A 25,772-nucleotide genomic window follows, 5' to 3' on the forward strand; every position below is an offset into this window, starting at 1 on the left:
TTTTGGCCCAAATTTATGAAGAAAAATGACTTATTTGCAAAATTTTAGAATAGAAACTAAAAAAAAAAAAAAAGTTTTGTTTATATAGGTTTGTACCGATGAGGGGTGAGGTGCTTTGTGCAGATGCTCTACGTTTTCTTAGCACCTAGTGGTGCCCTCCTGAATAAATGGCCAGCTCCATTTATTCTATGGTTGACAGGACTGCAGGTAAGCACTGGATAGATGCTGGCAACCAAAGAAGTAATGTTCTATTCATTTTTTGGCCACCAATGTCCTTAATTGCATCAACTTAGGCTGTATATGATTGTTAGATTCAGACATCTTTATTTACCATCAATAAAGTTGCATGTTTTGCCACTATGATGGAAACCCCCGTTTAGTAAATAACTATCAAACAATATTGCACTCTGTTAACATAGTTAAAGTGATTGTAAAGGTTTTCTATGCATTAAGATAAAAAAAAAAAAAAAAAAAAAAAAAACCCTGTGTGCAGCAGCCCCCCTCATACTTACCTGAGCCCATCTCTAGCCAGCGATGTTGCAGGGGAGACTCGGCTGCCCGAGACTCTTTTCATTGGCTGAGACAAAAAATAACACAAGACTTTAATATCACTTTACCTCATTCAGGATTCTGGACGTGCTACACACGGCCAAAAAAAAAAAATCATAATACAAAGGTTGACATTTTTGCAGATTTATTAAAAAAGAAAAACTGAAATATCACATGGTCCTAAGTATTCAGACCCTTTACTGTGACACTCATATTTAACTCAGGTGCTGTCCATTTCTTCTGATCATCCTCGCGATGGTTCTACACCTTCATTTGAGTCCAGCTGTGTTTGATTATACTGACTGGACTTGATTAGGAAAGCCACACACCTGTCTATATAAGACCTTACGGGTCGGTTCACACTAGGACGACTTGTCAGGTGACCTAGCCGCCTGACAAGTAGCGTCCCGTTCTGTACAATGGAACCGTTCTAATCGCTCCAACTTAGAAAAAGGTTCCTGTACTACTTTGGGGGCGACTTGCATAGACTTCTATATAGAAGTCGTTTTGCAAGTCGCTGCCCCTGTCGTGTCCAGGTCGCCTGAGGCAGTCGCGCTGCAAGTCGCGCTGCCTCAGTGTGAACCGGGGCTAAAGCTCACAGTGCATGTCAGAGCAAACGAGAATCATGAAGTCAAAAGGAACTACCTGAAGAGCTCAGAGACAGAATTGTGGCAAGGCACAGATCTGGCCAAGGTTACAAAAAAATTCTGTTGCACTTAAGGTTCCTAAGAGCACAGTGGCCTCCATAATCCTTAAATGGAAGACGTTTGGGACGACCAGAACTCTTCCTAGAGCTGGCCATCCGGCCAAACTGAGCTATCGGGGGAAGAAGAGCCTTGGTGAGAGCGGTAAAGAACAACCCAAAATATCACTGTGGCTGAGCTCCAGAGATGCAGTCGGGAGATGGGAGAAAGTTGTAGAAAGTCAACCATCACTGCAGCCCTCCACCAGTTGGGGCTTTATGGCAGAGTGGCCCGACGGAAGCCTCTCCTCAGTGCAATACACATGAAAGCCCGCATGGAGTTTGCTAAAAAAAAAAAAAAAAAAACACCTGAAGGACTCCAAGGTGGTGAGAAATAAGATTCTCTGGTCTGATGAGACCAAGATAGAACTTTTTGGCCTTAATTCTAAGCGGTATGTGTGGAGAAAACCAGGCACTGCTCATCACCTGTCCAATACAGTCCCAGCAGTAAAGCATGGTGGTGGCAGCATCATGCTGTGGAGGTGTTTTTCAGCTGCAGGGACAGGACGACTGGTTGCAATTGAGGGAAAGATGAATACGGCCAAGTACAGGGATATCCTGGATGAAAGCCTTCTCCAGAGTGCTCAGGACCTCAGACTGGGCTGAAGGTTTACCTTCCAACAAGACAATGACCCTAAGCACACAGCTAAAATAACAAAGGAGTGGCTTCACAACAACTCTGTGACTGTTCTTGAATGGCCCAGCCAGAGCCCTGACTTAAACCCAATTGAGCATCTCTGGAGAGACCTAAAAATGGCTGTCCACCAAGGTTTACCATCCAACCTGACAGAACTGGAGAGGATCTGCAAGGAGGAATGGCAGAGGATCCCCAAATCCAGGTGTGAAAAACTTGTTGCATCTTTCCCAAAAAGACTCATGGCTGTATTAGATCAAAAGGGTGCTTCTAGTAAATACTGAGCAAAGCTTCTGAATACTTAGGACCATGTGATATTTCCATTTTTCTTTTTTAATAAATCTGCAAAAATGTCAACAATTTTGTGTTTTTCTGTCAATATGGGGTGCTGTGTGTACATTAATGAGGAAAAAAAATGAACTGCAGTTTAACCGCAGCCTGGGCAAGGCTGCAAATGGACACCGACAAAGCTGCAGATGGGCACTGACAAGGCTGCAGATGGGCACCGACAAGGCTGCAGATGGGCACCGACAAGGCTGCAGATGGACGCTGTGCAAGGCTGCATTGATGGGCATTTAAATGTAAGTTTTTTTCCTTAAAACATTTTTTCCCTTAAAATTCCCTCCTAAACATACATACTAAGGCTGCAACTATCGATTATTTTCATAATCGATTAGTTGGCCTATTATTGTTTAGATTAATCGATTAATCAGTTAATAACATCAAAAAAGAAAGCGTGGTATATAATTTAGTTACTATGTAAAGTTTTTTTAAAAAAAGGCAATTTATTCTTAACCAGTTGCCGACCGCCGCACGAACATATACGTCCTCAGAGCGGCACGGGCAGGCAAAAGGACTTACAGGTACGTCCTTGCCTGCCCGCGGGTGGGGGGTCCTATCGGACCCCCCCGATGCCTGCGGCGGTCGGCAAATCTCCCCCGGCGATCGGTGGTGAGGGGGAGGCCATCCATTCGTGGCCCCCCCCTCGCGATCGCTCCCAGCCAATGGGATAATTTCCCTGCCTCTGTATTGTACACAGAGGCAGAGGAAATGATGTCATCTCTCCTCGGCTCAGTATTTTCCTTTCCGGCGCCGAGGAGAGAAGACTGTAATGTGAGTGCACTACACACACACACACACACACACACACACACACACTAGAACATGCCAGGCACACAAACAACCCTGATCCCCCCCCCGATCGCCCCCCCCCCCGTCACAAACTGACACCAAGCAGGTTTTTTTTTTTTTTTTTTCTGATTACTGTATTGGTGTCAGTTTGTGACAGTTACAGTGTTAGGTCAGTTACTGTTAGCCCCCTTTAGGTCTAGGGTACCCCCCTAATAAAGTTTTAACCCCTTGATCACCCGTCACCAGTGTCGCTAAGCGATAATTTTTCTGATCACTGTATTAGTGTCGCTGGTGACGATAGTTAGGGAAGTAAATATTTAGGTTCGCCGTCAGCGTTTTATAGCGTCAGGGACCCCCATATACTACCTAATAAATGTTTTAACCCCTTGATTGCCCCCTAGTTAACCCTTTCACCACTGATCACCGTATAACCGTTGCGGGTGACGCTGGTTAGTTCGTTTATTTTTTATAGTGTCAGGGCACCCGTCGTTTATTACCGAATAAAGGTTTAGCCCCCTGATCGCCCGGCGGTGATATGCGTCGCCCCAGGCAGCGTCAGATTAGCGCCAGTACCGCTAACACCCACGCACGCAGCATACGCCTCTCTTAGTGGTATAGTATCTGAACAGATCCATATCTGATCCGATCAGATCTATACTAGCGTCCCCAGCAGTTTAGGGTTCCCAAAAACGCAGTGTTAGCGGGATCAGCCCAGATACCTGCTAGCACCTGCGTTTTGCCCCTCCGCCCGGCCCAGCCCAGCCCACCCAAGTGCAGTATCGACCGATCACTGTCACTTACAAAACACTAAACACATAACTGCAGCGTTCGCAGAGTCAGGCCTGATCCCTGCGATCGCTAACAGTTTTTTTGGTAGCGTTTTGGTGAACTGGCAAGCACCAGTGGCCTAGTACACTCCGGTCGTAGTCAAACCAGCACTGCAGTAACACTTGGTGACGTGGCGAGTCCCATAAGTGCAGTTCAAGCTGGTGAGGTGGCAAGCACAAGTAGTGTTCCGCTGCCACCAAAAAGACAAACACAGGCCCGTCGTGCCCATTGTGCCCTTCCTGCTGCATTCGCCAATCCTAATTGGGAACCCACCACTTCTGCAGCGCCCGTAATTCCCCCATTCACATCCCCAACCAAATGCAGTCGGCTGCATGAGAGGCATTTTCTTTATGTCCTCCCGAGTACCCCTACCCAACAAACCCCCCCAAAAAAGATGTGTCTGCAGCAAGCGCGGATATAGGCGTGACACCCGCTATTATTGTCCCTCCTGTCCTGACAATCACGGTTTTTGCATTGGTGAATGTTTTGAACGCTACCATTCACTAGTTGAGTATTAGCGTAGGGTACAGCATTGCACAGACTAGGCACACTTTCACAGGGTCTCCCAAGATGCCATTGCATTTTGAGAGACCCGAACCTGGAACTGGTTACAGTTATAAAAGTTACAGTTACAAAAAAAGTGTAAAAAACAAAAAAAAAAACAAAAATATAAAATAAAAATATAAAATAAAAAATAATAATTGTCGTTTTATTGTTCTCTCTCTCTCTATTCTCTCTATTGTTCTGCTCTTTTTTACTGTATTCTATTCTGCAATGTTTTATTGTTATTATGTTTTATCATGTTTGCTTTTCAGGTATGCAATTTTTTATACTTTACCGTTTACTGTGCTTTATTGTTAACCATTTTTTTGTCTTCAGGTACGCCATTCACGACTTTGAGTGGTTATACCAGAATGATGCTTGCAGGTTTAGGTATCATCTTGGTATCATTCTTTTCAGCCAGCGGTCGGCTTTCATGTAAAAGCAATCCTAGCGGCTAATTATCCTCTAGACTGCTTTTACAAGCAGTGGGAGAGAATGCCCCCCCCCCCCTCACCGTCTTCCGTGTTCTTCTCTGGCTCTCCTGTCTCAACAGGGAACCTGAGAATGCAGCCGGTGATTCAGCCAGCTGACCATAGAGCTGATCAGAGACCAGAGTGGCTCCAAACATCTCTATGGCCTAAGAAACCGGAAGCTACGAGCATTTTATGACTTAGATTTCGCCGGATGTAAACAGCGCCATTGGGAAATTGGGAAAGCATTTTATCACACCGATCTTGGTGTGGTCAGATGCTTTGAGGGCAGAGGAGAAATCTAGGGTCTAATAGACCCCAATTTTTTCAAAAAAGAGTACCTGTCACTACCTATTGCTATCATAGGGGATATTTACATTCCCTGAGATAACAATAAAAATGATTAAAAAAAAAAAAAAAAAATGAAAGGAACAGTTTAAAAATAAGATAAAAAAGCAACAAAATTATAAAGAAAAAAAAAAAAAAAAAAAAAAGCACCCCTGTCCCCCCTGCTCTCGCGCTAAGGTGAACGCAAGCGTCGGTCTGGCGTCAAATGTAAACAGCAATTGCACCATGCATGTGAGGTATCACCGCGACGGTCAGATCGAGGGCAGTAATTTTAGCAGTAGACCTCCTCTGTAAATCTAAAGTGGTAACCTGTAAAGGCTTTTAAAGGCTTTTAAAAATGTATTTATTTTGTTGCCACTGCACGTTTGTGCGCAATTTTAAAGCATGTCATGTTTGGTATCCATGTACTCGGCCTAAGATCATCTTTTTTATTTCATCAAACATTTGGGCAATATAGTGTGTTTTAGTGCATTAAAATTTAAAAAAGTGTGTTTTTTCCCCAAAAAATGTGTTTGAAAAATCGCTGCGCAAATACTGTGTGAAAAAAAAAAAAAAAATGAAACACCCACCATTTTAATCTGTGGGGCATTTGCTTTAAAAAAAATATATAATGTTTGGGGGTTCAAAGTAATTTTCTTGCAAAAAAAAATAATTTTTTCATGTAATCAAAAAGTGTCAGAAAGGGCTTTGTCTTCAAGTGGTTAGAAGAGTGGGTGATATGTGACATAAGCTTCTAAATGTTGTGCATAAAATGCCAGGACAGTTCAAAACCCCCCCAAATGACCCCGTTTTGGAAAGTAGACACCCCAAGCTATTTGCTGAGAGGCATGTCGAGTCCATGGAATATTTTATATTGTGACACAAGTTGCGGGAAAGAGACAAATTTTTTTTTTTTTTTTTGCACAAAGTTGTCACTAAATGATATATTGCTCAAACATGCCATGGGGATATGTGAAATTACACCCCAAAATACATTCTGTTGCTTCTCCTGAGTATGGGGATACCACATGTGTGGGACTTTTTGGGAGCCTTGCCGCGCACGGGACCCCGAAAACCAAGCACCGCCTTCAGGCTTTCTAAGGGCGTAAATTTTTGATTTCACTCTTCACTGCCTATCACAGTTTCGGAGGCCATGGAATGCCCAGGTGGCACAAACCCCCCCAAATGACCCCATTTTGGAAAGTAGACACCCCAAGCTATTTGCTGAGCGGTATAGTGAGTATTTTGCAGACCTCACTTTTTGTCACAAAGTTTTGAAAATTAAAAAAAGAAAAAAAACATTTTTTTTTTCTTGTTTTTCTTCATTTTCAAAAACAAATGAGAGCTGCAAAATACTCACCATGCCTCTCAGCAAATAGCTTGGGGTGTCTACTTTCCAAAATGGGGTCATTTGGGGGAGGGGTTTGTGCCACCTGGGCATTCCATGGCCTCCGAAACTGTGACAGGCAGTGAAGAGTGAAATCAAAAATTTACACCCTTAGAAATCCTGAAGGCGGTGATTGGTTTTCGGGGCCCCGTACACGGCTAGGCTCCCAAAAAGTCCCACACATGTGGTATCCCCATACTCAGAAGCAGCTAAATGTATTTTGGGGTGCAATTCCACATATGCCCATGGCCTGTGTGAGCAATATATCATTTAGTGACAACTTTTTGTAATTTTTTTTTTTTTTTTTGTCATTATTTAATCACTTGGGACAAAAAAAAATGAATATTCAATGGGCTCAACATACCTCTCAGCAATTTCCTTGGGGTGTCTACTTTCCAAAATGGGGTCATTCGTGGGGGTTTTGTACTGCCCTGCCATTTTAGCACCTCAAGAAACGACATAGGCAGGCATAAATTAAAGGCTGTGTAAATTCCAGAAAATGTACCCTAGTTTGTAAGCGCTATAACTTTTGCGCAAACCAATAAATATATACTTATTGACATTTTTTTTACCAAAGACATGTGGCCGAATACATTTTGGCCTAAATGTATGACTAAAATTGAGTTTATTGGATTTTTTTTAGAACAAAAAGTAGAAAATATCATTTTTTTTCAAAATTTTCGGTCTTTTTCCATGTATAGCGCAAAAAATAAAAACGGCAGAGGTGATCAAATACCATCAAAAGAAAGCTCTATTTGTGGGAAGAAAAGGACGCAAATTTTGTTTGGGTACAGCATTGCATGACCGCGCAATTAGCAGTTAAAGCGACGCAGTGCCAAATTGTAAAAAGTGCTCTGGTCAGGAAGGGGGTAAATCCTTCCGGGGCTGAAGTGGTTAAATATCTCTATGCAGTGGTAAATATAAATAACCAACTATATGGTTAGGGAGCAAAATCTCTAATCCACTCTGAGAATAACAGACAGAAGAGATATATTGTATATACTATTAAAGAGTAAATCTGGTAAATATCACACTCAGAGATCAAATTTTTGTATTAAAAAAAAAGAACAATGTCTTCCTTCCAAAAAAAATGTAATTTTAAGAACGTTCGTTTTCGATTTTCTAATTGTTAGTGAGGTCAAATTGACGTTTATTTTCAACCACAGTGATGGGAAAATTTGGAAATAATAGAAAACTTCTTGGTCAAAGGAATTTTCAGACACTATATGTGGTTTTCGTTCAGAGATTACATTCATTTTAAACAGAAATGTTAAAAGCAAGTGAAAATTTCAAACAACATTCTTTCATTCAGCGAATGTATAAAGATTTTTCGTATGAATATTCTCGTCTGAAAATTGATCCGTGTGGCCAGCATAAGGCTCGGTACACACCTATGCAGGTTGCTTGTGATCTGTTTCTGCAGTGCTTTTTGATTTTTGCACACGTGATTTTGCTGCAATTTGCATTTTTGCATTGTTTTGGCCAATTTGTTGTTGGGCAGATTAAAAAACACAGATTGCTGCAAAAACGCATTACATGCTTTTCTGCAGCTTCTCCATTGAAGTCTATTGAACCAAAAAAGTACAGTTTTGCATTAAAAAAAAAGTCCCTGACCCTTTCCAAACATGCAGTGGCTGAAAAAACCATAGATGTGAACATGTCCCATAGGAAACCATGTAAATGAACTGTAGTCCGTTTCTGCAAAAAGCACCAAAAAACACACATAGATGTGACCCAGGTCTAAGACGTTTAGTAAAATAATGGGGTTAAAAAAAAAATAAAAAAAAGCAGATAATCACTACTGTAAGGGGTTCGTTTTTTACTGTAGAACTGTGAAAGTAATATTTACAGTAGCGATTATTTGCTCTTTTTGTACTATAAAGGGCTCATTTTAGTTTTTTTAACCCCATTATGTTACTGGACGATTAATCGATTATGAAAATAGTAATCGATTATTTTCATAATCGATTAGTTGCCGATCGATTAGTTGTTTCAGCCCTAATACATACACATATATATAATTTGTAAAAGTATCTCTTTATACTGGAATAGTGTACCACAACTCCAGTGTCTACCAGATCTTTCTGGAGGGATCGTGTAGCCAAACGTGGGTTTTGAATTGCTTTTCTCACAATCCTGCGAGCTGTTCTGTCTGATATTTTTCTTGGTCTTCCAGATCTTGCTTTAACTTCCACTGTTCCTGATGACTGCCATTTCTTAATTACATTCAGAACAGAGGATACTGACATCTGAAAACGCTTTGCTATCTTCTTATAGCCTTCTCCAGCTTTGTGAGCGTCAACTATTTTCAGTTTCAGATTTCTAGACAACTGCTTAGAAGAACCCATAGTGCTGATTGTTGGTGCAAGGTCAGATGAGTCTGGCCATTTAAAACCTTTGAGATTGACATCACCTGGTCTTCCCAGACGACGATTGAGAACGATCCATGACACTGGTAGGTCTCAGCTTTTCAAAGGGGGCAGTGCATGTTATAAATTCTGCAGGGTGCCCAAACTTTTGCAGACAACATTTTTTTGTTTTCTGTAATTTTGAAAGTGTAAATGACGGAAATAAAATCTAACTTTTTTTTACATATTATAAGAATGCCTAATCTGTAATTTGATGCCATTTGGAGATTTTTCCATCTTTCCTTGGCTTCGTTATGCACATTTTTACCTGGGGTGACCAAACTTTCGATCCCCACTGTGTGTGTCATATATATATTTGCTATTCTGGCACACACAGAAGACAGAAGAGGAGGAACCTAGAGTGCTGACGGGGAATGACAGAAAAGGAGGTTCGGGCCACTCTGTGCAAACCCACGGCACAGAACGGGTAAGTATAAGATGTTTATTATTTTAATAGAACAAAAAATGAGCTTTACAAACGCTTTGTGTAAAGACTTTAAAAATAGGCCCTTAGCAAAAATGTAAAAATTGCTCTAGGCCATAGGGGGTGTACAGGTGTGAGAGGTGGTGAAGTAATTAACTTATAAGATCATAATCAACACACCTCTATAAATTTTTCTCTCTACAGTTATATGCAGAAGTGCAATGCTACTGGTTGGAACTTCCATTGTAGGAGTGCCAGCAGTAGTTACATATTTTATTATTATTATGTGAAGTCCTATTTCAAACACAGGACTAATAAAGTGGTTCTAAAGCCTAAGCATTCCTTGCATTAACGTAAAAAACATTTAGGCATTGGTATTGGCCCCCATGGCAAGTGGTGTCCTGTGGGGGCACTGGAGCGTCGGCGGAGGACCAGAGACGTGGTGCAGCCACTCTGTGCAATTTACAGTAATTGCACATAGCAGGTAAGCAAGTATAGACAGTTTTTTTTTTTTATTTGTACCTTTACAATGGCAGTGCTACTAACAACTGCTCTACAATTTCACTCTTTGATTTGGATTTTCTTTATGAACACTGCTAATTTTCTTACTGTAAAATACAACAGGGCATCAAGCTTTATCAATATTAACTCCTTATATAAAGAATAACGAAGCCCAAATCTACTTTCCAACCCCATTCTAAACCTATTCTATCTACCCTGTAAAAACAATTGGGGGTGGGGGGAATACCTATACTTATCTATTCTGAAATCGCTTAAATCTTGTCACATGATCAGGTCCTAGAGCTAGCTTCAGTGTACGGAAGGGACAGCAGACAACTGATGCTCCTTAGTAAGCCTATGGGCAACTTCATCACCCAGGCTCTGCAGCCGTTACCACTGATCTCTCCTCTATACTGAAGCGGACGCCAGAGATATCATGTGACTGAACCAGAGTGACTTCAGAATTGGTATAGTAGAAGTATAGGCATCTTTCCCTATTACAGAGTAAATAGAACAGGCTTAGAATGGGGGTGGGAGCAGATTTAGGTCTAGGTAGGTTTGGACTTGCCTTTCACTTTTTCATCCCAGATTCAAAGCTATCTGAACAAAAATATTATACATTCCAGTCAGTGCCGGTTCACATAGGGGCAACCTGTCAGGCGACTTGTCAGCCTGACAAGTCGTGCTCCATTCAGTACAATGGAACCGTTCTAATAGGAGCGACTCAAGTCGCTCCGACAAAAAAAAAAAAAAAAAAAAAAAGTTCCTGTACTACTTGGGGGAGACTTCGGAGCAGCTTACATTGACTTCTATACTTCTTCAGAAGTCGTTTTGCAAGTCGCGCTCTACGGGGTGACTTCGGAGTCGGGGAGAAGGGTGACTTTAAAGCCCCAGTGTGAACTGCCACTAATACACTCAAAGGATGGCAAGCAAAGAATTTGAAAGCACTTATTTAGTAACAAAATATGTTAATATTTAGCATAATCAAACAAAAAATAAACTCCTGTGTAAAAGTTTAAGAAAACCATGCATAAGACCTACAGGCAATAATGGAGAGTTTCAGGTTTCCAAAAACAAAAGTTTTCCTCATTCTGGAAGTTTCATATTCCAGTTGGAAGGGATTATACTTATGCAATACTACAGCAAACATGCTATTTCAATAAAAAAAAAAAAAAAAAAAAGGGGGGGGGGGGAGCAAGGAGCGCTGATTTGCACTTTTCCCAGAACAGTCATCCAACTTTAAATTCCACTAACCATGTTCAATAACATTTTAGAAAAACTCATTCCAACTTCACACGATAGTTGGTGAATTGCTATGCTGTACAAACAGCTACTCACGGCAATAGCGGATAAAACAAGTATTGTGACATTCAAGCTTTTGTTAGCGTGAAAAATGATATGCAAAAACAAAAAAAAACAAAAAACCCACATTTAAACCACACACACACAGAGCTTGTTTCCACTCGTGGTGCTCTCTGAAAAGTGATCCAATTAGAGTCGCTCTTCAGTGAACATTTGAGAGGCAGCATTGTATCGCCTTCTCATGGCCTGTTTTAGCCCCATAAACGTTGGGCTACCAAACTGCAATCACATGCATTGTGCACAGTTGCGGGAAGGTTACAGTGCGACCCCGATCACTTAAATAGGTCACACTTGGCATGCAGCAGTACCCACTGAGCACAACAGGGTATAACTCCTGCTGCGGCATGTGTACACCCCCCCGCTGCTGCTTTCCCAGCTAAAGAAGGGGCAGTTGAAGGGTGGTTAAAACTAAGCTCAACCACTGGGTTTTACTGCCCTCAAATGTAATCGAGCCCTTCCTACAATATTGTTAAATTATTTTTAAATATTCTGTAAAACTTGACATTGGTTTCTGAATGATTCCACACTTAAAAGTTCTCTTCATCCTCAGGCCTATGCATGCACTATTCAGCATATCAGACAAGTAACACCTTTGTCCCTTCAACATACAATGCAGATAGTTCGCCAACAGGCATTACACAAAACATTTTCAGTCAGTCAGCTCTTTTGTAAAAAGTGAAGGCATACTTGGAGTTTATTCCAACGAGGTACAAGACACTTCTTGGACTAATCCCTATTTACAGCTGACAGATTACTAAAACTCCCTAAAGACAGATATCACTGTAGTTCTGGGACCCCGATGCTGAACCTTCTGGTCTCTGCATCTTCAACAGTAGAGCTGCTGCAGTGGCTATGCCCACCCCTCCCCTCCTATTGCCCAATCAATCACAGAAGCCCTTGTAATATATGTGAGAGCATTCACAAAAATATAAAGGCTTCTGTGAATGTGCCACATAGGGGAGGGGCAGGCATAGCTGCTGTGTGTGTGCTTCTCTTCTCTCAAAGCCCAGCGTGCAACCTCAGCAGTTGTAAACAATAAAGAGAAGTCCACAATGTGTCATGCATCTCATTGGATTTCATTTACAGTGTGCCTGCACTTTTTTCAAAGTGTCCGATTTCCTAGAATTCAGCTTAAAAGGGGTTGTAAAGTCTTAACATTTACCTTAACGCATTCCTTGCATTAAGGTAAAACTGTTTTGGTGTCAGCATCGCCCGCTCAGCCCCCCTTTACTTACCCGAGACCTCATTCGATCCCACGTTGTGCACGTCTGCACATCTTTTCTCCCCTGACTTCCAGGTCTCACTGTTTTTTCAGGGGCACCGGGAGCCATTGGCTCCCAGTGCCGTCAATCAAAGCCAGTGACGAGGAAGCGGGGGACAGGGCCAAGTCCCGCTGTCTGTCAATGGACATAGCAGAGGGACTCGGGTGCGAGCACACACGAGTACCCCCATGGGAAGTGGCTTCCCATGGGAGCACTAGCCAGAGAGGAGGGGCCAGGAGCATCGGCAGGGGACATGATAAGAGGAGGTTCCCGCCTGCTCTGTGCAATTCTATTGCACAGAGTAGGTAAGTATAGACATGGTTTTTTAGAGAGAAAAAAAAAAAAAAAAAAAAGTACCTTTACAACCCCTTTAAGATTTACTGCGAGGGGGCGGAACTAATAATAACAGACTGTGCTGATGAAAGACAGATTAGGGAGGGAGAAAAGAAAAGCATGAGAGGTGACAGGGCATACTCTGTTACCAGTAAGACACAAAATAGTTAAACATACAAAGGATAGTACCTTATCTTATCTCCCTGATATTCCCTCTTTTCTCCCTCTGCATTGGTAGCCTGTGAAATTCAGCACTGTCAGCTACTGCAGCCTCTCTAGCTGAGTGAAGACATACAATCAAGGCTGGAAATTGACACAATTTAAATTGTAGAAAGTGACAGTTTTTAAGACTAAGGCGTTGTTATGGGTAAAGTTCCACTTCCATCTTTTGCAGCAGAGCGTTCAGTTATACTTATTTTTGAAAGGCCCCCCCCTCACCGATCCAGGGAGACCTCAGTTGTGTGGCTTCTTTGGCTTCACACTGCTGCTTGTCAGAATACATTTTCCACTGGGCCTGTGTATGTACTCTGCAATCTCCTTTTAAGCCTATGGGGACTTTGTATTGAGTGAAATACAATTTCTCCATAGGTTTTAAATGTAGATTTGAGTTTTACAGGCACACAGAGTTTGGATGCACAACCCAAAACAAGGGATGTTAATCATAAACCCCCACCCACCACCCTAGTGGGAACAAAAATGTATTCACCACTGGCTTTCTTTGGAAGCAAAAATACATCACATTTCTTTGGTGTCTAGTGGTTATTTATATGCGCCTATACCCCAATGACATGGGGCCAAAAACTATACTATCTGTCAAGGAAAAAAAATTACACTGCCCAGCAATGCTGGCGTAGTTAAAGGAGAGGCTGTTGGAGCATTGAGTGTATTCCAGCACCCCACTGCATTATGTCCTGGATCATGTGGAACAGTCTACAGTCCACAGACATTATTGCAAGTTGGGCCTTAGCTAGAACTATGTGGGTGGCAAAAGAAGATCCTATGGGCCACATGCAACCCACAGCCCAAAAAGATGCACAGCCTTGAAGCAGACCAATTTGAAGCGAAACACTTGGCTTTGCTCCTGTGGGAATACAGAGCAGTGAGAGAGCAGAGGTAGGGCAAATATTTGAAACTGGGGACAGGTATTAAGAGTAGAACTTTTTTTTTTTTTTTTTGGATAGAGGGAGGGGAAGGGAGGGTTATAACCCCTGTAAACTTTATTTTTTCCCCATCGTTGTCCTGTTAGGGTTATTTACCTTCACTTCCTGTTATGTAGCCAAACAAGAAGAGGAAATCACTGCAAATTGAGAGAATGTCTTGGGGATCCCCAGATTTAGTGTTCCCATTCAAATGCATTTCCCCTCCATTACTTTTTCTGGGAACATCCCAAAATATGGGATTTTCCTTTACTTTCAGGGATTATGTTAACATGACAAAGAGGAGGGTAAATCTCCCGAACAGGGCACAGACAACAATAAAAACTGACAGGTATAAAAATTATTATATATATATATCTCCTTTAGTTATACTGAATCTGCAGCTTTTAATGAGAAAAACACAGGTGCACTTTAATGAAAAATTCTTTTTTTTTTTTTGAGAAATAAATGCAAAGAACAGGAATCCTACCCGTCTTCCTCTTTCGCAGAGTCCATCATCTTCAAACCATAGACTTCAAAATCATCCCAAAATGTGTCATCCACCAATGGTTTACAGTCTGGTGGAGTTAAAGTATCCTTGCTAGCTCCCTTGATTTTCTTTTGTACTCCCTCAGCACACACAGAGCCAGGCTCCGCTGCGGTGTTAACCTTTTCAGCCTTGCTAGATTTTTGTACATTGGCATGCAATTCCCGTTTTTCTCTTCTAGAGCTCCAGGCTTCCTTTCCATTCTCATCAGTTATTAGTGGGTCCTTTCCAGAAACTGTAGGATGTGTTTTTCTAATTTTAGGTCGGACAACTGGCTCGTTTGTTGGGTCAGTTTTAGCACCTCCTGTATTGTTTTCATTACAAATTCCTAGGCTATATTTCCCAAGTAAGTCAGTTTTACTTTTGTTTTGCCGGGGTTCATAAAGGTCTACACTTCCAACACCTGTAGCTTCATCCTCTGATACAGAGCTAGCAGAAATACTCCATGGTGCAGTGTATAGGTCCAGGGTCGAATGTTGGGATAATGAGGTGAAACGCCCCTGAGATAAACTGTCCTGTGCACACGTGTGATTGATGGTGGAGAAGTCTGAAAGCATTTCATTGGGAGAATCTTTTTGGAGTTCACATATTGTATTGCTAAGGAGATGTGGGTTTCCATCTGCCTCAGTTTTTAAAGAAACATCTTCATAAAGACTAACATTTTCTTCTCCATCACTGCTGTCTGGCTCAAATGAGTCTATAGTAACAAAACAGACATCATTTTGATGAGCGTGGTGTGGGTGCTCCACTGGAGCATGCATAAAAGTTTTAGAGCTTTCCTCGCAGTCACCGTTATTTAATTTCTGCCAGCCCCCAGCATGTTCAGACATTGACAAGGGGGGCAAAGCATGTTCCTCAGAGTCAGTAAACAAAGACAAACCAGCATTAGTATTCAGTGTTTTGCTCTCTTCATGCAAATCAGCCGACAAAGCGCTACACATGCTGGAAAGTGACGAATCATGGCTTTCACTGGAAGCTAAAAGAAAAAAAAATATTTTTACATTGTAAAACCTGCTAAACACAGTTAACAGTAATAAATGTTGTTATAAATAGGGATACAAAAAGGATCCAAATATTAGAAATATTTAATTGTTCCAAAGTAATATATAAAACAGAAAACTATCATAATATTTAGATATTCTTTGGGCAAATCTGTGCTAAATCTCTAAATCTAAACTTACCAAACAAAGCAGAAATTGAAGCAGATCTTGCCCCATAATGGAAGGCCTGTGTATTTACTTTGTTCCTACAGTTAAAGTGTTACTAAACCCAGGACCCTGCATTCCCTATATCTGGTCTCTCACAGTACACGTGGAAATGCAATAGTTTTAGTAAATATAAATCTGCTAAATACCTTTTTACATCAGCAGTTAGAGCATTCTTGTGACTTGTATCAGTGTCTGTTTAAAGCTTGTGGGAGGAGGCGTTTTCATTTTCCCTGACCTTCTGTCTGGACAGTGTCAATTGGCTCTGTGCTGATCCCATGCACTCTCTAGCAATACACACCAAACTGAGCATGTGCAGCCTGACTCATAATGTTCTGTTCTACCAGTAGATGGGTTGGAGTCAGTTAAAGAAGAGGAGGATCAGAGAGACAGGATCACACAGCCTTTATGCAGAATGCAGATGATTAGCCCCTTAGGTTCCACAATGAGTATAACAAGCATGCTTTACTTCATATGCAGATTTTGTTTCAGTTATAAAAATTTGCAAATAATTCACGGACTAAATCATAATTCATAGATTTAGGCCAAAACGTATTTTGCTACTCTGGAGAAGTGATCAGGATTTTTTTTCAACACATTCTGATTGCTTATAGCAGGCATTTTACTGAACAAAACTGGTTAATTCAGTTTGTTTTGTGGTGATTAGCTAGAGCTAACCACATGGTACAGATGGGCTATGATTGACCAATCACAGCTAGCAACACAATTGTACACAATGGATGGCATGAAAGGAAGCCATCCATTGTTTACAACTGTCATGAGAGCTGCTGTGATTGGTTATAGAGGTCACATGGTACCAGCAATGAGCCGGTACATCAGGGGTTTCCAAACTATGGCCCTCCAGTTCAGGAACTACAATTCCCATCATGCCTAGTCATGTCTGTGAATGTCAGAGTTTTACAATGCCTGGGACGTGTAGCTCCACAACAACCAGGGGCCATAGTTTGGAGATCTATACTCTCTCAATATCACACACACACCCTATTCATATACCTACCATATCTTTCTTTCACATGTACGCAAGTATTGACAGCTTTTGTTCAATACTTTGGCACCTTTTACTGCCTCAAGACATTTTTAGTATGATGCTACACGCTTGGCACACCTATTTTTTTAGGCAGTTTCTCTCCTTCTTTGCAGGACCTCTCAGGCTCCATCAGGTGGGACGGGGAGCGTGAACGGCCATTTTCGGATCTCTCCAGAGATGTTCAATCGGGTTCAAGTCTTGGCTCTGGCTGGGCTACTCAAGGACATTCACAGAGTTGTCCTATAGCCACTCCCTTGTTATCTTGGCTGTGTGCTTAGGGTCATTGTCCTGTTGGAAGATAAACTTTCGCCCCAGAGCTCTCTGGAGCAGGTTTTCATCAAGGAGGTCTCTGTACAATGCTGCATTCATCTTTCCCTTGATCCTGACTAGTCTCCCAGTTCCTGCCGCTGGAAAACAGCAGGATGCTGCCACCACCATGCTTCACTGCAGGAATGGTATTGGCCAGGTGATGAGCAGTGCCTGGTTTCCTCCAGACATGACGCTTGCCATTCAGGCCAAAGAGTTCAATCTTTGTGTCATCAGATCGGAGAATTTGGTTTCTCATTATCTGAGAATCCTTCAGGTGCCTTTTGGCACACCCCAGGCAGGCTGTCATATGCCTTTTATGAAGGAGCATCTTCTGTCTGTCCACTCTACCATACAGGTCTGATTGGTGGATAGCCGGAGAGATGGTTGCTCTTCTGGAAGGTTCTCTCTCCAGAGAAACGCTGGAGCTCTGTCAGAGTGAGCATCTAGATCTTGGTCACCTCCCTGACCAAGGCCCTTCTTCCCTGATTGCTCAGTTTGGTCAGACGGTATGCTCTTGGAAGAGTCCTGGTGGTTCCAAACTTCTTTCATTTACGAATGATGGAGGTCACTGGGCTCATTGGGCACAGAAATGTTTTTGTACCCTTCCCCAGATCTGTGTCTCAATAAAATCCCATCTTGGAGGTCTACAGACAATTCCTTGGACTTCATGGCTTGGTTTGTGCCGACATGCACTGTTAACTGTGGGACCTTATATAGACAGGTATGTGCCTTTCCAAATCATGTCCAATTAACTGAATTTACCACAGGTGGACTCCAATCAAGTTGTAGAAACATCTCAAGGATGCTCAGTGGAAAAAGGATGCACCTGAGCTCAATTCTGAGCATCATGGCAAAGGCTGTGAATACTTATGTACATGTGATCTTTTAGTTTTCATATTTTTAAAAAAATTTGCAAAGATTTCAAAACAAACTTCTTTCATGTTGTCATTATGGGGTATTGTTGGTGAACGTTGAAGTAAATAACGAATAAGGCTAACATAACAAAACATGGATTTTTAAAATTCTTTGCTGCAGTTTGGTATGAGTAAGCAGGACCGGCTCTGTGTATCTTGGCAGCGCCATTTTCAAACTGCAGTGACACTGACAAGTCACTGCAGTTTAACTGCAGCCTGGGCAAGGCTGCAAATGGACACTGACAAAGCTGCAGATGGGCACTGACAAGGCTGCAAGGCTGCAAATGACACAAAGGCTGCAAATGACACTGGACAAGCATGCAGATGGACGCTGTGCAAGGCTACAGATGGACACTGATAAGGCTGCATTGATGGGCATTTAAATGCAAGTTTTTTATCCTTAAAACATTTTTCCCTTAAAATTCCCTCCTAAACTTGGGGTGCGTGTTATACGCTGATAAATAAGGTATACAATTTGGACACAAGTCATATTGTAACTGAATGTTTTTAAAAAAAACACCTTTCCTATCTGCAGCTCTGTAATTTTCTGCAATGCAAAATTGCTACCTGGAGGTGTTCGGTATACAGAACCCCCCCCCCCCCCCCCAGAAATATAGTTTTCTGCTTGTGTAATTGGCTTACTGATTTTCCCAAAAGTCTGCACTAAGATACAAGTAAGCTTTTAGGCATCCCTTGCAACATAAATGTCATTTTTGGTGAGATACTTCCAAGGGTAATCCCTTCTAAAAAAAAAAATGAATACAAATCCAGCAATTTTCCTCATTTGAACCTTGCAGGTGCAGCAGCTGACTGATAATTTTAAGACTGATTCCATTCACTTTGCACATGGACACAGACCAACAAACAGCTCTATCTTAAGAACAAAAAGGTAAGAATCTACAACAAAGTGTTAAAATCTCTGCAATGTACATTGATCACCTAGAGAATAAATGTGTCTCCCCCCCCCCTCCATAAAAGCAGAGAAAATGCACCATTTTAAGAAAAAAATAAGGTAATTTTGAAATCATTAGCAGCAACATGCCTCAAAGTTTTTTGAAATTGGGGTTGTATTAGCTCAGCTAGGTCTTCTAAACAAATATTCAGTCATCCACAGATCATGATTAAACACTTAAAAAAGAAGATGCATTTGAAGAATTACCTTACAATCTAATCAAATGATAATTAGATCCCTGTACAGATTTTTTGGAAGCAGCATACAAGAAATGAATTAGATTAATGCTTATAACCTTTCTCCCTGAAGAGCACTAACACAGTTTGCTTGATCTCAAGGAGCAGGAATGTGCTCTTGCTTATCTAAAATCTCAACCAGAGATACTTGTCCCCCACAGATTTCTACTCAAGGGTTTATGGGGTACTTCAGCTTGTTAAAGTACAATTTATCAAACTTTCTCCACGTCCATGGGAGGCCCTTGCCCCACTGAAAATCACCACAACGGTTTACAATTTAAGCAATAAATCATAGCAAAAAGTAAATGTTTTACTTTAATCCATACAATATGTGTTTTTTTTGTTTTTTTTTTTTTTACACACGGGATAATGCCAATAATGCACAAATGCCAAGGGGTTAAAAGCCATATGAAGTCATACTTTGTAAATATTGGCTTTTTCTAAAAAAGGGGTACATATAGTGACCAAAAAAAACAAAAAGAAAATTACACATATTACATACAGGTGGGGAAATTAATTATTAGATCCCCTACAGATTTTGTTAGTTTGCCCACTTACAAAGAAATGGGAGGGTGTATAATTTTTATCATAGTTGTATTGTAAAATGATAAACAGAATATCAACCAAAAATCCAGAAAAAAAAAAAAAAAGACAGACAAACATGTTATACTTATCTCCTTCTATGCAAAGGTTTTGCACAGAGCAGCCCTGATCCTTCTCTTCTGGGGTCCCCCGGGGGCGCTCCCGACTACTCCTCCTCCACATCGAGTGTCCCCATGGTGAGCCGCATTGCATGGGGGCACTCATGCGGGCACTCTCCCAAATCCTGCTGCTGCTTCCACTGACACAGACAGCAGGACTCTGCCCCACCCCCCATGTACCTGGATTTGATTGACAGCAGTGGGAACCAATAGCTCCTGCTGCTATCTATCTACTGAGGCCCTGAGACAGCGGCTGGAGTTGCTGGGCTCGGTCTCATCGCTGGAAAGATTGGGTTCAGGTAAGTAAGAGGTAGGCTCTAGGGGGGCAGCTGCACCACAGAATGCATTAAGGTGAAAAATCAAGACTTTTCAACTCCTTTAAGGTCTAGAAACTGGCTAGGCCACACCATGGCCTTAATATGTTTCTTCCTAAGCCACTCCTTTGTTGCCTCGGCGGTATGTTTTGGGTCATTGTCATGCTGGAAGACCCATCCACGACCCATCTTCAGTGTTCTGGCTGAAGGAAGAAGTTTCTCATGCAAGATTTTACAATACATGGCCCCATCCATGGCCCCTCAATGCGGCAAAGTCAGCCTGTACCTTTAGCAGAAAAACAGCCCAAAGCATAATGTTTCCACTTCCATCACTTCCATGCTTGACTGTAGGGATAGTGTTCTTAGGGTCATAGTCAGCATTTTTCTTCCTCAAAACACGGTGAGTCTAGGTAATGCCGGAGAGCTCAATTATGGTCTCATCTGACCACAGCATTTTCTCCCATTCATTTAGATGTTCATTGGCAAACTTTTCAGACGAGCCTGTACATGTGCCTTCTTGAGGGGGACCTTGCGGGCACTGGAGGATTGTGTTACTAATGGTTTGTTTGGTGACTGCAGTCCCAAATGCCTTGAGATCATTCACAAGCTCCTTCCGTGTAGTTCTGGGCTGATCCCTCACTTTTCCGATGATCATCCTTTCCCGTATTTTATACACATAACGAGATGTCGTTAGGAGCACCTTCTTAAATTGTCAGGACTAATCTGTGTACCACATGAGCACATACTGTAGCCAGTCTGTGGGAGCCAGAATTATTGTTGGTTGGCAGGGGATCAAATACTTATTTTGCTCACTGAACTGCAACTCAAAATTTATAACATTTGTATCATGTTTTTTTCGGTTGATATTCTGGCTCCATCATCTAAAATACACCTGTGATAGAAATGTTTTGCCCACTTAAAAAGAAATGGGGGGGGGGGGGGGGGGTCTATAATTTTTATCTAGTCCACCCAGTTCAAAAAAAAAAAAAAAAAAAAAGGAAGAAGGACACAAACACACACACACACACAAAACCTCCATATGCACTCTACTATGCCCACAGTTGATACAGAGGAAGGCAAAAACCCCAATAAAGCATGATCCAATTACGGATATACCCTGGATAAACGTTACCCATAAATATTAGTATTCAGTTATATTGTGTACATTTAGGAAAAAATCCAGGCTTTTTTAAAACAATCTACTGAGCTGGACAGAACCAGCTCTTGAGAGAGTCTATTCCACATTTTCACATCTCTCACTGTGAAGAAATCTTTCCATATCTGGAGATTAAATCTCTTTTCCTAATGATATAGAGTGCCCCCTTGTCTTCTGATGACCTTAAGGTGAATAACACCACCAAGCTCACTATATGGACCACCTATGTACAGATACTCCTTGTTTAACAACCGCTCTGACTTACGACCGGCTATCCCTGACCCTCGGGGACATAGCATATAGTGACAACACACAGGATACTGTAGCTAAATAAGTGGAAGATGTATGGGTAATGAGTGTTGCTTAATGATTACAAAAGATATCTGCAGAAGAGATCTTTTATCTGCCAGAAGCTGTGGGTAAATACCCACATATTTGCATCACAACAGCCAATTCCCCTGCCAGAGACAGAAACATGGCATTCCATATTCCTCGCCAGGTCACAGCGTCACGTCCAGCTACATAATGACGCTGCCTTTCACACTGTCAGGATGACGCGGTACTAGACGATGCCCAGGTCGTGCTCAGCACTGAAGTTTCTCAACACTGACATTGTCGCTGGAACGGAACGCGGTCCGTAAGTGAGGAGTACCTGTATTTATATACGTTGATCATATCCCCCCCTTAATCTCCTCTTCTTTTACCGCTACAATATTTCCCCAGTCTTAAATAAAAATGCCTTCAAAAGAAGTCAAGTGACACCACCAAAAATACGTATTTTTCTCTTTTGATATGTAGACATAAGAAATTATTATGTAGGACATGAACATGTAAAGTGATGCTCATTTTCACTAGTTTTCATACCTGAAAAATAAGCCCAGTAAAACACTTAAGGAAAATTATTTTTCCACTTTCAAAAAGAAGAACTCTTCTACCATGAGAATAATGTTTAGTAGCTTGGGCTCTCCTTTCTGACTAATTGCCTTTAAAAACAGAGAATGAACTCATCCATGCAGTCACTTCCTGGGGTTCCTGGGGTAACAGATGTACTGCATACTAAAGGAGCTGACAAGGACACGCTCATTGCACACCTTGCCATTACTTCCACATAGAGGTACTTTTCCCTTTTCCACATGTATTGAAAATTGAAAATATTTTTTTTAATTGGCAAAGGCAGCTCTTATGCTTCCCCATATTCACTGTTGCAATAAATATGTTACATTCATAAGAAGAATAACATATCACACACTTAAATCGTTTTCCTTCTGTACGCTGCCCAATTCCAGGCCTTCACCTTCACTCTTCTGCCGAGCTGAAGATCTGTTAGGACTCTCTAGAGAGGGTCGGAAACTAATATATGCGTGTCTTCTTCCATATCTCCGCCCCGTGAGCGTCTGATATCCCCCAGAAGGTTTAGGCCAGGCAGTCTTACCAGCTTCCTGACCCATTCCTGCAAAAAAACAATCATAATTAAATTGCAATTCCAAACAAGTAAAAGCAACAAAGAAGTCATTCAGCTAGCCAATAATGATATCCAGTAAAAACAGATGTGTTTATAGCCTTCTTTACTCAATTTACCTTAATCTGAGTTCTGAGCAAGATGCAAGCACCTCAATCCATAGTGAGTCAGTAGGAAAGTGCTTCCTGGAGCCTGTGCCATGTACCTTACTTTTTCCCTCTGCTTCCAGCATCACCAATTACATTTACATTTTCAAGGCAGGTGTGAATCTAAGCGATAAACTTCTTGATTTTTTTTTTTTAATTACTATATCAGGCTAAGAACTCGGTAGATGTCTTAAGGTATAGCTAAAGCCAAAACGTTTTTGTTTACATTTAGATGAAATAGAAAATGGCTAAAATCTTTCGGTGGAAATTGGGGCGGTTTCCCCTCATTTTGCAGAGAGGAAATTTCTTCGGATAGTACCCTTCCTAAAGCTTTGTCAACGGAACAAGTGTCTCAATTGAAAGTATGGCCCTTTATCCTTGCTCTGATCACAGCTCATTTTGAATATCCTCCTCACTTTCAGTGTTAGTGACAGATTTCACTTAAACAAATGAGAGTAAATCTTCAAGATGGATGCAGACAGTGATCAAAGTGGTTGTAAACTGTTACACCACTTGTACCTACAGGTAAGCCTATAATAAGGCTTAACTGTAGGTACTGTGAATATCTCCTACACTTGCAGTGTAGGAGATATTCAGATCGCATGCAGCCAATGACATCGGCGCATGCACTCTGAAGGTCCGGATTACAGTGCCGGACCTTCAGAGCCTGTGCCAGAAATGGCGGCTCCCGTGCGCATGAGCAACGTCACCGCGGCTCCAGCCACTCACAGGCCGGAGCCTGCAAACCCAGAAGAAACACCGGGGGGGGGGGATATCAGACATCTTAGTGGTGGGCGGGCGCCGCTGGAAGGGCTTCGTTCTAAGGTATTTCATAATCTGCTAGTATGCGATGCATACTAGCAGATTATACCGTTGTCTTAGAGGGGTTTTTTTTTTATTCAGCGGTTTCCTATACAACCGCTTTAAAAAAACAAAAAAAAAAACAAACTAGAGTTAGACTTACCGGTAACTCTGTGTCTAGGAGTCGTGCAGGACAGCAGGGATTCTCTCCCTATTATGCTGTTATAACTTTGGACGAGCGTTTTTGTTGTTTCAAAAGCCATTCCGGGGAAGTTCTCAGTTAAATACTGAAGCAGAGGGAGGAAGCCGCCCTTTAAAGATCTGCTGATGTGTTTCCTGTCTCCGGAGGTGGAGCCTATCTCTCTAGTGCTGTCCTGGACGACTCCTAGAAACAGAGTTACCGGTAAGTCTAACTATAGTTTTGTTTTTTTTAAAGCGGTTGTATAGAGTTAGACTTACCGGTAACTCTGTCTCTAGGAGTCATCCAGAACAGCACTAGAGAGATAGGCTCCACCTCCAGAGGCGGGAAACACTGCAGCAGATCTTTAAAGGGCGACTTCCGTCCCTCTGCTTCAGTATTTAACCGAGAACTTCCCCGAAACGTCTTCTGAAACAAAAACACTCGTACAAAAGTTATAACATATAGGGAGGGAATCCCTGCTGTCCTGGACGACTCCTAGAAAGAGAGTTACCGGTAAGTCTAACTCTAGTTTTCTCTAGTTGTCTGTCCAGGACAGCACTAGAGAGGATTAATGAGAACTTACCAGATTAGGGGGGACTACCGCTTGGAGGACTTTTCTCCCAAACGCTTGGTCTTGTGCTGAGGTAAGGTCCAATCTATAGTGCTTCATGAAAGTCGAGACGTTTGACCATGTTGCTGCTTGACAGATTTGTTCTGGTGTCGCACCAGCTCGCTTCACCCAAGAAGCAGATGGGGGAAAGGTGTAGCAAGTGGGAAAGGCCCACCTCTGGGCTAAGGCGTCTAACCCTTTGGCCCCTGCTTCTCTTTGTAGCGAGAAGTACATTGGAACCTGGGCATTTGCTCTGTTGGCGAACAAGTCCACCTCTGGGAGACCCCATTTCTGTACTATTAGCTGGAAGATCTCGCTGTTTAGTGACCATTCTGACTCGCACACTTGGTGTCGGCTCAGAAAGTCCGCCAGGTGGTTGTCCACTCCTCTCAGATGGACTGCAGATACCAACTTCAGGTTTCTCTCAGCCCAATACAAGAGGATACTTGTTAGTCTGATTAAGGACGGACATCTTGTTCCCCCTTGCTCGTTTAAATAAGAGACTGCTACCACACTGTCCAAGAGGACCTATACGTGGTGACCCTTCAGATATCTGGCAAATGTTTTTAGCGCTTCTCAGACTGCCTGTAATTGCCACCAGTTGGCTGACCTTTGGGACTTTACTTTCTCCCAGCACCCTTGGGCTATTTTTGACCCCCAATGGGTACCAAAGTCCCAAGCACTGGCATCCGTGGTAATACAGACAGACACTGGAAGAGACCACAATAGACCCTGCACCAGGTTCTCTTTTCTCCACCACCACCGAGACCTTCTGGTCTTTGAAGATAAGCAGATGGTTGTGTCTAGCGATTCCTGCGCTCCGTCCCAGCTGTTCAGAATGCTGACCTGGAGCCACCTGAAATGGGCCCTTGCCCATGGTACCACAAGAATTGTTGCTACCAGAAAACCCAGACCTGACATAGCTGAGCTGAGGTAAACTGCCCGATTGTTTTGCAAAAAGGTTGTAGTCGTCTTCACCTTTTCTACCTTCTCCTCTGAGATAAATCTTTTGCGTCACGGAGTTCACCAAGAAACCCAGGTACTGTAAGACTTGTGTCAGGATTAAGTTTGACTTTTTTGTTTATTAACCACCCCAGTTTTTTTAAAAAGGAAATGGCTGCCCGCAGATCTCCCTGTAATTGGGGCTCGGAGGGGG

General features: G+C 42.1%; 1 protein-coding gene across 3 annotated transcripts in view; it reads right to left on the reverse strand.

The window, feature by feature from the left end:
- Window positions 1-25,772, reverse strand: part of PJA2 (praja ring finger ubiquitin ligase 2) — a 120,676-nt gene that overhangs the window by 52,736 nt on the left and 42,168 nt on the right. For 2 of the 3 annotated variants that reach the window (XM_073624599.1, XM_073624600.1), the window contains 2 exons: window positions 22,669-22,869; window positions 14,528-15,560 (listed from right to left, as the gene is read on the reverse strand). In XM_073624599.1, coding sequence (XP_073480700.1) covers window positions 14,528-15,560; window positions 22,669-22,867 — 1,232 coding nt within the window. In that variant the 5' untranslated portion in view covers window positions 22,868-22,869. The remainder of the gene's footprint in view (window positions 1-14,527; window positions 15,561-22,668; window positions 22,870-25,772) is intronic. The other variant, XM_073624601.1, reaches the window with a different exon arrangement.

Source organism: Aquarana catesbeiana, linkage group LG01 (genome assembly GCF_042186555.1).
Source record: "Aquarana catesbeiana isolate 2022-GZ linkage group LG01, ASM4218655v1, whole genome shotgun sequence".
Lineage (NCBI taxonomy): Eukaryota > Metazoa > Chordata > Amphibia > Anura > Ranidae > Aquarana > Aquarana catesbeiana.